This window comes from Amblyraja radiata, chromosome 5, assembly GCF_010909765.2.
Source record: "Amblyraja radiata isolate CabotCenter1 chromosome 5, sAmbRad1.1.pri, whole genome shotgun sequence".
NCBI classification, from domain to species: domain Eukaryota; kingdom Metazoa; phylum Chordata; class Chondrichthyes; order Rajiformes; family Rajidae; genus Amblyraja; species Amblyraja radiata.
The window spans coordinates 112,533,449-112,546,450 of record NC_045960.1 but is presented as its reverse complement, the minus strand read 5'-3'; the positions used below and the strand labels follow the sequence as shown (position 1 = coordinate 112,546,450).

Sequence of the window (13,002 nt, the reverse complement as noted above, 5' to 3'; positions counted from 1 at the left end):
CAGCAGATATGCAACATAATCTTTCCCCAAGATGATTTCCTTCGAAATAATTTGAAGGAGAATAAACTAGTTTGGAGCTGCCTCTTCCGCCGACGGCAACGATCCCGCGCTATCTCCCCTCTCGCCGCCCGGTCCCGCTGAGGTTAGGGGGGAGCGTTACTGAGTGGGTGTGGCGGTGCTGACGGCGCTACCCGCTCTGTGCCCACAGTGGGGGTGACTCTGTTCGTGGCCCTGTACGACTATGATGCCCGGACCGACGATGACCTCAGCTTCCACAAGGGGGAGAAGTTCCAGATACTCAACAACACGTGAGTCTGGGGGGGAAGGGGGGAGATGGAGGGGTGGTGGATGAGGACAGGGTGGGGGAGGGGGTCGATGGAAGGGGTGAGGAGAGAGAAGGGGGGGGATGGAGGGGGGGAGATGGAGGGGGGGTGGATGAGGACAGGGTGGGGGGGGGGGGTCGATGGAAGGGGGGAGGAGAGAGATGGGGGAGATGGGGGGGGGTGGGAGATGAGGGTGGTGGATGAGGAAGGGTGGGAGGGAGGATGGAAGGGGGAGGAGGAGGTGGGGGGATGGGGAGGGGAGATGGAGGGGGGTGGATGAGGACAGGGTGGGGGGGGGGGTCGATGGAAGGGGGGAGGAGAGAGGATGGGGGGGATGGGGAGAGGGAGGGGAGGGGGGAGATGGAAGGGGGGAGTGGGGGTGAAGGGGGGAGATGGGGGGGTGGGTGGGAGATTGGGTAAGGATCGGGCAGGGGGCAGATTCTGGTGGGAAGTGGGTAGTTGATGCCGCTGTGATTCTGCCCCTGTTACTAACGTTGTGTGTGTGTGTATGTGTGTGTGTGTGTGTGTGTGTGTGTGTGTGTGTGTGTGTGTGTGTGTGTGTGTGTTACAGAGAGGGTGACTGGTGGGAGGCCAGGTCGCTGCAGACGGGAGGGACAGGATACATCCCCAGTAACTACGTGGCTCCCGTTGACTCCATCCAGGCTGAAGAGTAAGTGTTTCCCTCCATGAGTCGTGTTATAGCTGCATGATGGGTCGGCACGGCGGCGCAGTGGGTAAAGTTGCTGCCTCACAGCGCCAGACCATCCCGACTACGGGCGCTGTCTGTGTGGAGTTTGTACCTTCTCCCCGTGACCTGCGTGGGTTTTCTCCGGGTGATCCGGTTTCCTCCCACACTTCAAAGACGCGAGACAAGAGTGTTTTATTGTCATGTGTCCCAGACATCCTTACTTACAGCAGCTCAACACGATATGTCAACACTGTAAACAAGATAATATACGAGAAATAGTTCAGTGTGTACACACACGCGCACACCCACGCACATGCGCATATGCACGCACACACGCGCACACACACGCACACGCACGCACGCACACGCGCACACACAGACACACACACACAGACACACACACACACAGACACACACACACGCACACAGACACACGCACACACAGACACACGCACACACAGACACACACACACACACACACACAGACACACACACAGACACACACACACATATACACACACACACAGACACATACACAGACACACACACACAGACACACACACAGACACACACACAGACACACACAGACATACACACATATACACACACACACACACACACACAGACACACACACAGACACACACACACATATACACACACACACAGACACATACACAGACACACACACAGACACATACACAGACACACACAGACACACACACACAGACACACACACAGACACACACAGACATACACACATATACACACACACACACACACACACACACACACACACACACACACACACACACACACACACACACACACATATAAGCACAGACATATACACACACACATATAATCACACACAATTACACACACATATAAACAAACTGGATTTTCAACATGTTGAACATTTTCGGAGACCTGCTGCGACTATGACGGGTGCCGGCAGTCGCCGAAAAATCACTCCGTACAGACAGCACCCGTAGTCAGGAAGGGTGACTTGGACAGGTTGGGGGAGTGGGCAGATGCATGGCAGATGCAGTTTAATGTGGATAAATGTGAGGTTGTCCACTTTGGTAGCAAAACGAGGAAGGCAGATTACTATCTGAATGGCGTCAAGTTGGGAAAAGGGGAAGTACAACGGGATCTGGGGGTCCTTGTACATCAGTCTATGAAAGTAGACATGCAGGTACAGCAGGCAGTGAAGAAAGCGAATGGCATGTTGGCCTTTATAACAAGAGGAGTTGAATAAACGCTAGAGGCAGGAACCATGTTCCCGATGTTGGGGGAGTCCAGAATCAGAGGCCACAGTTTAAGAATAAGGAGTAAGCCATTGAGAACGGAGACGAGGAAACATTTTTTCTCACAGAGAGTTGTGAGTCTGTGGAATTCTCTGCCTCAGAGGCCGGTTCTCTGGATACTTTGAAGGGAGAGCTAGATAGGGCTCGTAAAGATAGCAGAGTCAGGGGATATGGGGATTAGATTAGATTAGATTAGATTAGATTAAACGTTATTAATGCAGGAACGGGGTACTGATTGGGGATGATCAGCCATGATCACATTGAATGGCGGTGCTGGCTCGAAGGGCCGAAGGGACTGCTCCTGCACCTATTGTCTATTGTCTATTGATGTATTTATGTATGGCTTTGAGACATAGAGTGGAAACAGGCCCTTCAGCCCATCAAGTGACTAGTAATCACCCACACACTAACACTATCCCACACACCAGGGACATTTTACAATTATACCAAAGCCAATTAACCTACAAACCAGTCCGTTTTCGGAGTGTGGGAGGAAACCGGATCACCCAGAGAAAACCCACGCAGGTCACGGGGAGAACGTACAGCATCCGCAGTCAGGATGGAACCCGGGTCTCTGGCGCTGTGAGGCAGCAACTCTACCGCTGCGCCTCTGTTTGCTTTCCACATGGTATTATCTATGTTTAAGAAGGAACTGCAGACGCTGGTAAAATCGATGATAGATAAAAAATGCTGGAGGAACTCAGCGGGTGAGGCAGCATCTATGGAGCGAAGGAAAGGGGTGACGTTTCGGGTCTGAGGAAGAGTCTCGACCGGAAACGTCATCTATTCCTTCGCTCCATAGATGCTGCCTCACCCGCTGAGTTCCTCCAGCATTTTTATCCACATGGTATTATAGACAACAGACAATAGGTGCAGGAGTAGGCCATTCGGCCCTTCGAGCCAGCACCACCATTCAATGTGATCATGGCTGATCATCCCCAATCAGTACCCCGTTCCTGCCTTCTCCCCATATCCCCTGACTCCGCTATCTTTAAGAGCTCTATCTAGTTCTCTCTTGAAAGCATCCAGAGAACCGGCCTCCACCTCCCTCTGAGGCAGAGAATTCCACAGACTCACCACTCTCTGTGAGAAAATGTTTTCCTCATCTCCGTTCTAAATGACTTACTCCTTATTCTTAAACTGTGGCCCCTGGTTCTGGACTCCCCCAACATCGGGAACATGTTTCCTGCCTCTAGGGTGTCCAAGCCCTTAACAATCTTATATGTTTCAATGAGATCCCCTCTCATTCTTCTAAACTCCAGAGTGTACAAGCCCAGCCGCTCCATTCTCTCAGCATATGACAGTCCCGCCATCCCGGGAATTAACCTTGTAAACCTACGCTGGGCTCCCTCAATAGCAAGTTCAAGTTCAAGTTCAAGTGAGTTTATTGTCATGTGTCTCTGTATAGGACAACAAAATTCTTGCTTTGCTTCAGCACACAGAACATAGTAGGCATTTACACAAAACAGATAAGTATGTCCATATACCATAATATAAATATATACACACATGAATAAATAAACTGATAAAGTGCAAATAACAGAAAATGGGTTATTAATAATCAGAGTTTTGTCCGAGCCAGGTTTAATAGCCTGATGGCTGTGGGGAAGTAGCTATTCCTGAACCTGGTTGTTGCAGTCTTCAGGCTCCTGTACCTTCTACCTGAAGGTAGCAGGGAGATGAGTGTGTGGCCAGGATGGTGTGGGTCTTTGATGATACTGCCAGCCTTTTTGAGGCAGCGACTGCGATAAATCCCCTCGATGGAAGGAAGGTCAGAGCCGATGATGGACTGGGCAGTGTTTACTACTTTTTGTAGTCTTTTCCTCTCCAGGGCGCTCAAATTGCCGAACCAAGCCACGATGCAACCGGTCAGCATGCTCTCTACTGTGCACCTGTAGAAGTTAGAGAGAGTCCTCCTTGACAAACCGACTCTCCGTAATCTTCTCAGGAAGTAGAGGCGCTGATGAGCTTTTTGATAATTGCGTTAGTGTTCTCGGACCAGGAAAGATCTTCAGAGATGTGCACGCCCAGGAATTTGAAGCTCTTGACCCTTTCAACCATCGACCCATTGATATAAATGGGGCTGTGGGTCCCCCTCCTACTCCTTCCAAAGTCCACAATCAATACCTTGGTTTTGCTGGTGTTGAAGGCCAGGTTATTGCGCTGGCATCGTATGGACAGTTGCTCGATCTCTCTTCTATACTCTGACTCATCCCCATCAGTGATACGTCCCACGACAGTGGTGTCGTCAGCGAACTTGATGATGGAGTTCGCACTGTGACTGGCTACGCGGTCATGAGTATAGAGTGAGTACAGCAGGGGTCTGAGCACGCAGCCTTGAGGTGCTCCCGTGCTGATTGTTATCGAGGCTGACACATTTCCACCAATACGAGCAGACTGGTTTGTGAATGAGGAAGTCGAGGATCCAATTGCAGAGGGATGCGCAGAGACCCAGTTCTGCAAGTTTGGTCACCAGCTTGGAGTGGACGATTGTGTTAAATGCCGAGCTGTAATCGATGAATAACAGCCTGACATATGAGTTTTTGTTGTCCAAGTGGTCCAGAGCGGAGTGGAGGGCCAGTGAGATCGCATCCACCGTTGATCTGTTGTGGCGATACGCGAACTGCAGTGGGTCCAGGTTTTTGTCGAGGTAGGAGTTGATTTGCTCCATGATCAACCTCTCAAAGCACTTCATCACCACCGGCGTTAGTGCCACTGGTCGCTAGTCATTGAGGCATGTCACCTTACTCTTCTTGGGCACTGGTATAATTGATGCCCTTTTAAAGCAGGTGGGGACCTCAGACCTCAGAAGTGAGAGGTTGAAAATGTCCGTAAAAACTCCCGCCAGTTGGTCTGCACAGGTTTTTAGAACACGACCGGGTATACCATCAGGACCAGGTGCTTTTCGGGGGTTCACCCCTCTGAAGGATTTCCTGACGTCGGCCTCTGTGACTGAGACTGATATAATAATAATAATAATAAATTTTATTTATGGGCGCCTTTCAAGAGTCTCAAGGACACCTTACAAAAATTGAGCATGTAGAGGAAAAACATGTAAGGGGAATGAAATAAATAGTAGAGACATGACTAGTACACAAAGTAAAGACAGAATTCAATACAAAACACAGTATGAGGCAATTAATGCACAGATGAAAAGGGACGGGGAGGCACATCAGTATTCACAGCGAATGGGGGATCGGGAAGGCACATCAGTATTCTCCCTGTCAAAGCGTGCGTAAAACGCATTGAGCTCGTCAGGGAGTGATGTTTCATCGACATTCGAGCTGCCTCCTGGTTTTGCCTTGTAGGAGGTGATTGCATTCAGGCCCCGCCACAGCTGCCGAACATCTGTCTCGTCCTCCAGTTTGGAGCAGAAGTCCCTTTTGGCCTTTTTGATGGCCTTACCAAGGTCGTATCTGGTCTTCATGTAGGCCACTGTATCATTGGAAGTGAATGCCCTGTGTCTGGACTTCAGGAGAGTGCGGATCTCAAAGTTCATCCAAGGTTTCTGATTGGGAAACACTCGGAAGGTTTTTGTAGGGATGCAGTCCTCCACACATTTCTTTATGAAGTCTGTAACGACTGTGGCATATTCGTTCAAGTCCGTTGCCGAGTCCTTGAACATTGCCCAGTCTACAGACTCCAAACAGTCCTGGAGTTGTTCCTCTGCCCCCCCCCCCCCGACCAGCTCTGTGCTGTCCTCACTTCTGGGGGTGCGCTCATTAATTGCTGCCTGTAGGCAGGAAGAAGCAGCACCGCGGTATGGTCGGACTTACCGAAGTGAGGGCGAGGGATAGAACGATAGGCAAGAATAATAATAATAATAATAAATTTTATTTAATGGGCGCCTTTCATACATCTCAAGGACACCTTACATAGTAATCGGAATAAAAACATATAATCGGAATATAACAAGTAGTTAAAGACATCACAGAGACACAAATTAAAAACAGAATTCAATCCAAAAACAGAAAATCAAAAACAGTGTGAAAAGAGAGCAGCGGCAGCCAAAGCGCGCCAGCGTCCACTCTCTCTTCACGGCAGCCATCTTGGACACAGACCTACAGGACGACAATTAGACAAAAAAATCATCCCCCCACAGTGGATAGCACTGTGGAGGAAGGCACAATGTCCAGTCCCCACCCCATGATCACCCCAAAGTCAGGCCTATTGAGGCCACCGCAATTGCCTGTACGGAGGCCCGATGTCCCTGGCCGTTCTCACCGGGTGGTCTTGCCCCGGCGTCGGGAGAGTCCTTTCGGCGGCTGGGCCACTTGGAACGGCCGCTTCTTGGTTGGAGCCCGCGGCTGCCGAAGCCGACAAGGCCGCGCCGGTTTGGAGCTCCCAGGCTTCCGATGATAAAGTCGGCGCCCGCTCTCCTCACTGCGGCCTTGCCGCCTCTACGCACGCCGTCTCTCCGCACGCCGCCTCTCCGCTCCGCAAACCCGCAGCCCGGAGATGTTGCTCACGGCGGTCCAGCTCGCCAGAGCTCCAGCGCGGCGACCCAGGCAAGGCATCGCCCGCTCCGCTCCGCTCCAGCGCTCCAATGCTGTGCCGCCACCCAGGCCGAGGTGCTGGGTGGTTCCCGCCAAGAAACGGCGCTCCAAGCCCGCTGGTAGGCCACGAGGACGGGTCGACGGGCAGCCCGGAAAAAAGGCTGCCACACCGACAAGGTAGGGACCTATAAATAAAGTAACACCTACCCCCCCACATTAAAAGACCATATCCCCTACAAACAAAAAAACAGGACTCACTAAAAACTATTAAAAAAAACGAATTTAAGACGGACGGCTGCTGGCTAGCAGCCGTTCACCAAGATGGCTCCTCCTCCCATTATTTACGCAAAATGTCCTTCCTCAAATTAGGGGACCAAAACTGTACACAATACTCCAGGTGTGGTCTCACTAGGGCCCTGTACAACAAACGGTTTAGATCGGATAACATGGAGCTAGTGTGATCTCTGCCGACTCTGTCGGCTGGAAGCCTTGTTTCTGTGTTGTATTTCTAAACTAATCTAATCTTTTCTCTGTGTTTACATCATGGATAAAGTGAACGCATGCAAACATAGAAACATAGAAAATAGGTGCAGGAGGAGGCCATTCGGCCCTTCGAGCCAGCACCGCCATTCATTGTGATCATGGCTGATCGTCCCCAATCAATAACCCGTGCCTGCCTTCTCCCCTTATCCCTTGACTCCACTAGCCCCTAGAGCTCTATCTAACTCTCTCTTAAATCCATCCAGTGACTTGGCCTCCACTGCCCTCTGTGGCAGGGAATTTCATAAATTCACAACTCTCTGGGTGAAAACGTTTTTTTCTCACCTCAGTCTTAAATGGCCTCCCCTTTATTCTAAGACTGGGTGGCCCCTGGTTCTGGGCTCGCCCAACATTGGGAACATTTTTCATACATCTAGCTTGTCCAGTCCTTTTATAATTTTATATGTTTCTAAAAGATTGCCTCTCATCCTGCTAAACTCCAGAGTGTACAAGCCCAGCCGCTCCATTCTCTCAGCGTAAGACAGTCCTGCCATCCCGGGAATTAACCTTGTAAACCTACGCTGCACTCCCTCAATAGCAAGAATGTCCTTCCTCAAATGAGGGGACCAAAACTGTACATAATACTCCAGGTGTGGTCTCACTAGGGCTCTGTACAACGATCTGTTTAGATCAGATAACATGGATCTAGTGTGAACGGGTGATCGCTGGACTCTGTGGGCTGGAGGCCTTGTTTCCGTGTTGTATTTCTAAACTAATCTAATCTTTTCACTGTGTTTACATCATGGATAAAGTGAGTGCAGGCAAAACAAAGTGTTTCACTGTACCCACGATACACGTGACAATAATCACCCTAGACCTAAAATATCCCTCTCTCCTTTGCCGTTGTGGGTGACTCATCGGCTTGTGAGCCGCACAGTAAAACCATCACAACACACCCACCAACTGCGCACAGTGCATTGGAAATAGCAAGCAGTGTCTCTCAGCATCTAATGGATGGCCTGTGGTGCAGAGCTCCCTCTTGTGGGGTAGCCCGGCACCTTACATCATAAATTGAGAAGATTGAGAGGGGATCTTATAGAAACTTACAAAATTCTTAAGGGGTTGGACAGGCTAGATGCAGGAAGATTGTTCCCGATGTTGGGGAAGTGCAGAACAAGGGGTCACAGTTTAAGGACAAGGGGGAAGTCTTTTTGGACCGAGATGAGAAAAACATTTTTTTTCACACACAGAGAGTGGTGAATCTGTGGAATTCTCTGCCACAGAAGGTAGTTGAGGCCAGTTCATTGGCTATATTTAAGATAGAGTTAGATGTGGCCCTTGTGGCTAAAGGGATCAGGGGGTGTGGAGAGAAGGCAGGTACAGGATACTGAGTTGGATGATCAGCCATGATCATATCGAATGGCGGTGCAGGCTCGAAGGGCCGAATGGCCTCTACTCCTGCACCTATTGTCTATGTTTCTATGTTTATGTCCAAGCCCTCCACCATCCTTCCACTCCACAACTCCGCTCCATTCGCCTTGACCAGTGGTTCTTAACCTGGGGGTCGTTTGGGGATTTGCCAGGGGTCATGAAGGCGACCCAAATAACATATCAGTTTGTTGAGCCCCGTGTTTAGGAATCTAACAAAAGTACATAACACATACAGTATTTTGTTTGCGAATGCAAAGAAGAAAGGTTAAGAATCACTGGCCTAGACCTACCTCATCTCCAGCTTCAAAAACACTTTATCCCCCCCTCCCATCCCCACACACAAAGCCTTCTGTCCTGGGCCTCCTCCATTGTCACAGTGGGGCCCACAACAAATTGGAGGAACACCATCTCATACAGTGGCTTGCAAAAGTTTTCATACCCCTTGAACTTTTCCACATTTTGTCACGTTACAACCACAAACGTAAATGTATTTTATTGGGATTTTATGTGATAGACCAACACAAAGTGGTGCATAATTGTGAAGTGGAAGGAAAATGATACATGGTTCTCAAATTTTTTTACAAATAAAAAACTGAAAAGTGTGGCGTGCAAAAGTATTCAGCCCCCCTGAGTCAATACTTTGTAGAACCACCTTTCGCTGCAATTACAGCTGCAAGTCTTTTGGGGTATGTCTCTACCAGCTTTGCACATCTAGAGACTGAAATCTTTGCCCATTCTTCTTTGCAAAATAGCTCAAGCTCAGTCAGATTGGATGGAGAGCGTCTGTGAACAGCAATTTTCAAGTCTTGCCAGAGATTCTCAATTGGATTTAGGTCTGGACTTTGACTGGGCCATTCTAACACATGAATATGCTTTGATCTAAACCATTCCATTGTAGCTCTGGCTGTATGTTTAGGGTCGTTGTCCTGCTGGAAGGTGAACCTCCGCCCCAGTCTCAAGTCTTTTGCAGACTCTAACAGGTTTTCTTCCAAGATTGCCCTGTATTTGGCTCCATCCATCTTCCCATCAACTCTGACCAGCTTCCCTGTCCCTGCTGAAGAAAAGCATCCCCACAGCATGATGCTGCCACCACCATGTTTCACAGTGGGGATGGTGTGTTCAGGGTGATGTGCAGTGTTAGTTTTCCGCCACACATAGCGTTTTGCATTTAGGCCAAAAACTTCAATTTTGGTCTCATCTGACCAGAGCACCTTCCTCCACATGTTTGCTGTGTCCCCCACATGGCTTGTGGCAAACTGCAAACGGGACTTCTTATGGCTTTTTTTCAACAATGGCTTTCTTCTTGCCACTCTTCCATAAAGGCCCGATTTGTGGAGTGCACGACTAATAGTTGTCCTGTGGACAGATTCTCCCACCTGAGCTGTGGATCTCTGCAGCTCCTCCAGAGTTACCATGGGCCTCTTGGCTGATTCTCTGATCAATGCTCTCCTTGCCCGGCCTGTCAGTTTAGGTGGACGGCCATGTCTTGGTAGGTTTGCAGTTGTGCCATACTCTTTCCATTTTCGGATGATGGATTGAACAGTGCTCCGTGAGATGTTCAAAGCTTGGGATATTTTTTTATAACCTAACCCTGCTTTAAACTTCTCCACAACTTTATCCCTGACCTGTCTGGTGTGTTCCTTGGGCTTCATGATGCTGTTTGTTCACTAATGTTCTCTAACAAACCTCTGAGGCCTTCACAGAACAGCTGTATTTATACTGAGATTAGATTACACACAAGTGGACTCTATTTACTAATTAGGTGACTTCTGAAGGCAATTGGTTGCACTGGATTTTATTTAGGGGTATCAGAGTAAAGGGGGCTGAATACTTTTGCACGCCACACTTTTCAGTTTTTTATTTGTAAAAAAATTTGAAAACTATGTATCATTTTCCTTCCACTTCACAATTATGCGCCACTTTGTGTTGGTCTATCACATAAAATCCCAATAAAATACATTTACGTTTGTGGTTGTAACGTGACAAAATGTGGAAAAGTTCAAGGGGTATGAATACTTTTGCAAGCCACTGTATATCTCACAGTTGTACAGAGCCCTAGTGAGACCACACCTGGAGTATTGTGTGCAGTTTTGGTCCCCTAATTTGAGGAAGGTTATTCTTGCTATTGAGGGAGTGCAGCGTAGGTTTACAAGGTTAATTCCCGGGATGGCGGGACTGTCATATGCTGAGAGAATGGAGCGGCTGGGCTTGTACACTCTGGAGTTTAGAAGGATGAGAGGATATCGTATTGAAACATTTAAGATTATTTAGGATTCGGACACGCTAGAGGCAGGAAACATGTTCCCGATGTTGGGGGGGGGGGGGGGGGGGCCAGAACCAGGGGCTACAGTTTAAGAATAATAGAAAATAGACAATAGGTGCAGGAGGAGGCCATTCGGCCCTTCGAACCAGCACCGCCATTCAATGTGATCATGGCTGATCATCCACAATCAGTACCCCGTTCCTGCCTTCTACCCATATCCCCTGACTCCGCTATTTTTAAGAGCCCTATCTAGCTCTCTCTTGAAACTTTCCAGAGAACCTGCCTCCACCGCCCTCTGAGGCAGAGAATTCCACAGACTCACCACTTTCTGTGAGAAAAAGTGTTTCCTTATCTCCGTTCTAAATGGCTTACCCCTTATTCTTAAACTGTGGCCCCTGGTTCTGGACTCCCCCAACAAAGGAAACATGTTTCCTGCCACTAGCGTGTCCAAACCCTTAATAATCTTATGTTTCAATAAGATACCCTCTCATCCTTCTAAACTCCAGAGTGTACAAGCCCAGCCGCTCCACGTTAATAACTTTTAAAATATACCTGAACAAAACTTGTTTAACTGCACAGGACAATCGTGAGTAAGGTGGGCCAAAAATCATAGCTCTATCGTGCACCATTTTTGCGCAAATAGAGGTACAACTCAAACCTGCAGATAACAAGATGAGAGTTTTAGTTACATAATAATAAAATAACAATATAATAATAAGTTATATATATATATATATATATATATATAGAGAGAGAGAGAGAGAGAGAGAGAGATTTGGACAGAAATATGAATAAGAAGGGTTTAGATTGATATGGATTAAATGCAGATAAACCAGTCTAGTCCAATGCGCCAACTCGATGGTCAGGATGGACTTGATGGGCTGAAGGGCCTGTTTCCTTGGTGTATCTAAAACAAAAACACTAACCTAAAGTGGGCACTGGGACTGAAAGGATTAAATGGGCCCCGTATCTGAGGAAGGATGTGTAGGCTCTGGGGAGGGTCCAGAGGAGGTTTGGGAGAAACTGTATTGTGTACAGTTTTGGTCTCCTAATTTGAGGAAGGACATCCTTGTGATTGAGGCAGTGCAGCATAGGTTCACGAGATTGATCCCTGGGATGGCGGGACTGTCATATGAGGAAAGATTGAAAAGACTAGGCTTGTATTCACTGGAGTTTAGAAGGATGAGGAGGGATCTTACAGAAACATATAAAATTATAAAAGGACTGGACAAGCTAGATGCAGGAAAAATGTTCCCAATGTTGGACGAGTCCAGAACCAGGGGCCACAGTCTTAGAATAAAGGGGAGGCCATTTAAGACTGAGGTGAGAAAAAACGTTTTCATCCAGAGAGTTGTGAATTTGTGGAATTCCCTGCCACAGAGGGCAGTGGAGGCCAAGTCACTGGATGGATTTAAGAGAGTTAGTGGCTTGTGTAGTCAGGGGATATGGGGAGAAGGCAGGCACAGGTTATTGATAGGGGACGATCAGCCATGATCACAATGAATGGCGGTGCTGGCTCGAAGGGCCGAATGGCCTCCTCCTGCACCTATTGTCTATGTTTCTTGAATGATGTCGCTGGTATTGGGTGGGTGATTGGTGACGTATAGACGTAACCCCGCTGTGTTTGTGAGTGTGACGTGGGCCTGTGGACGGTCTGGTAACGAGGTGCCCTCTGCCAACAGGTGGTACTTTGGCAAACTTGGCCGCAAGGAGGCGGAGCGGCAGCTCCTGTCCATCTGTAACCCGCGGGGAACCTTCCTCATCCGCGAGAGTGAGACCACCAAAGGTAAGGAGACGCAGGACACTGGACCCCAGTGCTGGAGTAACTTAGCGGGTCAGGCAGCATCTGTGGAGAACATGGATAGGTGACGTTTCACAGAGTGCTGGAGTAACTCAGCGGGTCAGGCAGCATCTGTGGAGAACATGGATAGGTGACGTTTCACAGAGTGCTGGAGTAACTCAGCGGGTCAGGCAGCATCTGTGGAGAACATGGATAGGTGACGTTTCACACCA

The 13,002-nt window shown here is 48.7% G+C and overlaps 1 protein-coding gene across 1 annotated transcript in view; it reads left to right on the top strand.

The window, feature by feature from the left end:
- Positions 1-13,002, top strand: part of fyn (FYN proto-oncogene, Src family tyrosine kinase) — a 184,458-nt gene that overhangs the window by 90,586 nt on the left and 80,870 nt on the right. The window contains exons 4-6 of the mRNA XM_033022100.1: positions 209-308; positions 895-993; positions 12,672-12,803. Of these exons, the coding sequence (XP_032877991.1) occupies positions 209-308; positions 895-993; positions 12,672-12,803 (331 nt within the window). The remainder of the gene's footprint in view (positions 1-208; positions 309-894; positions 994-12,671; positions 12,804-13,002) is intronic.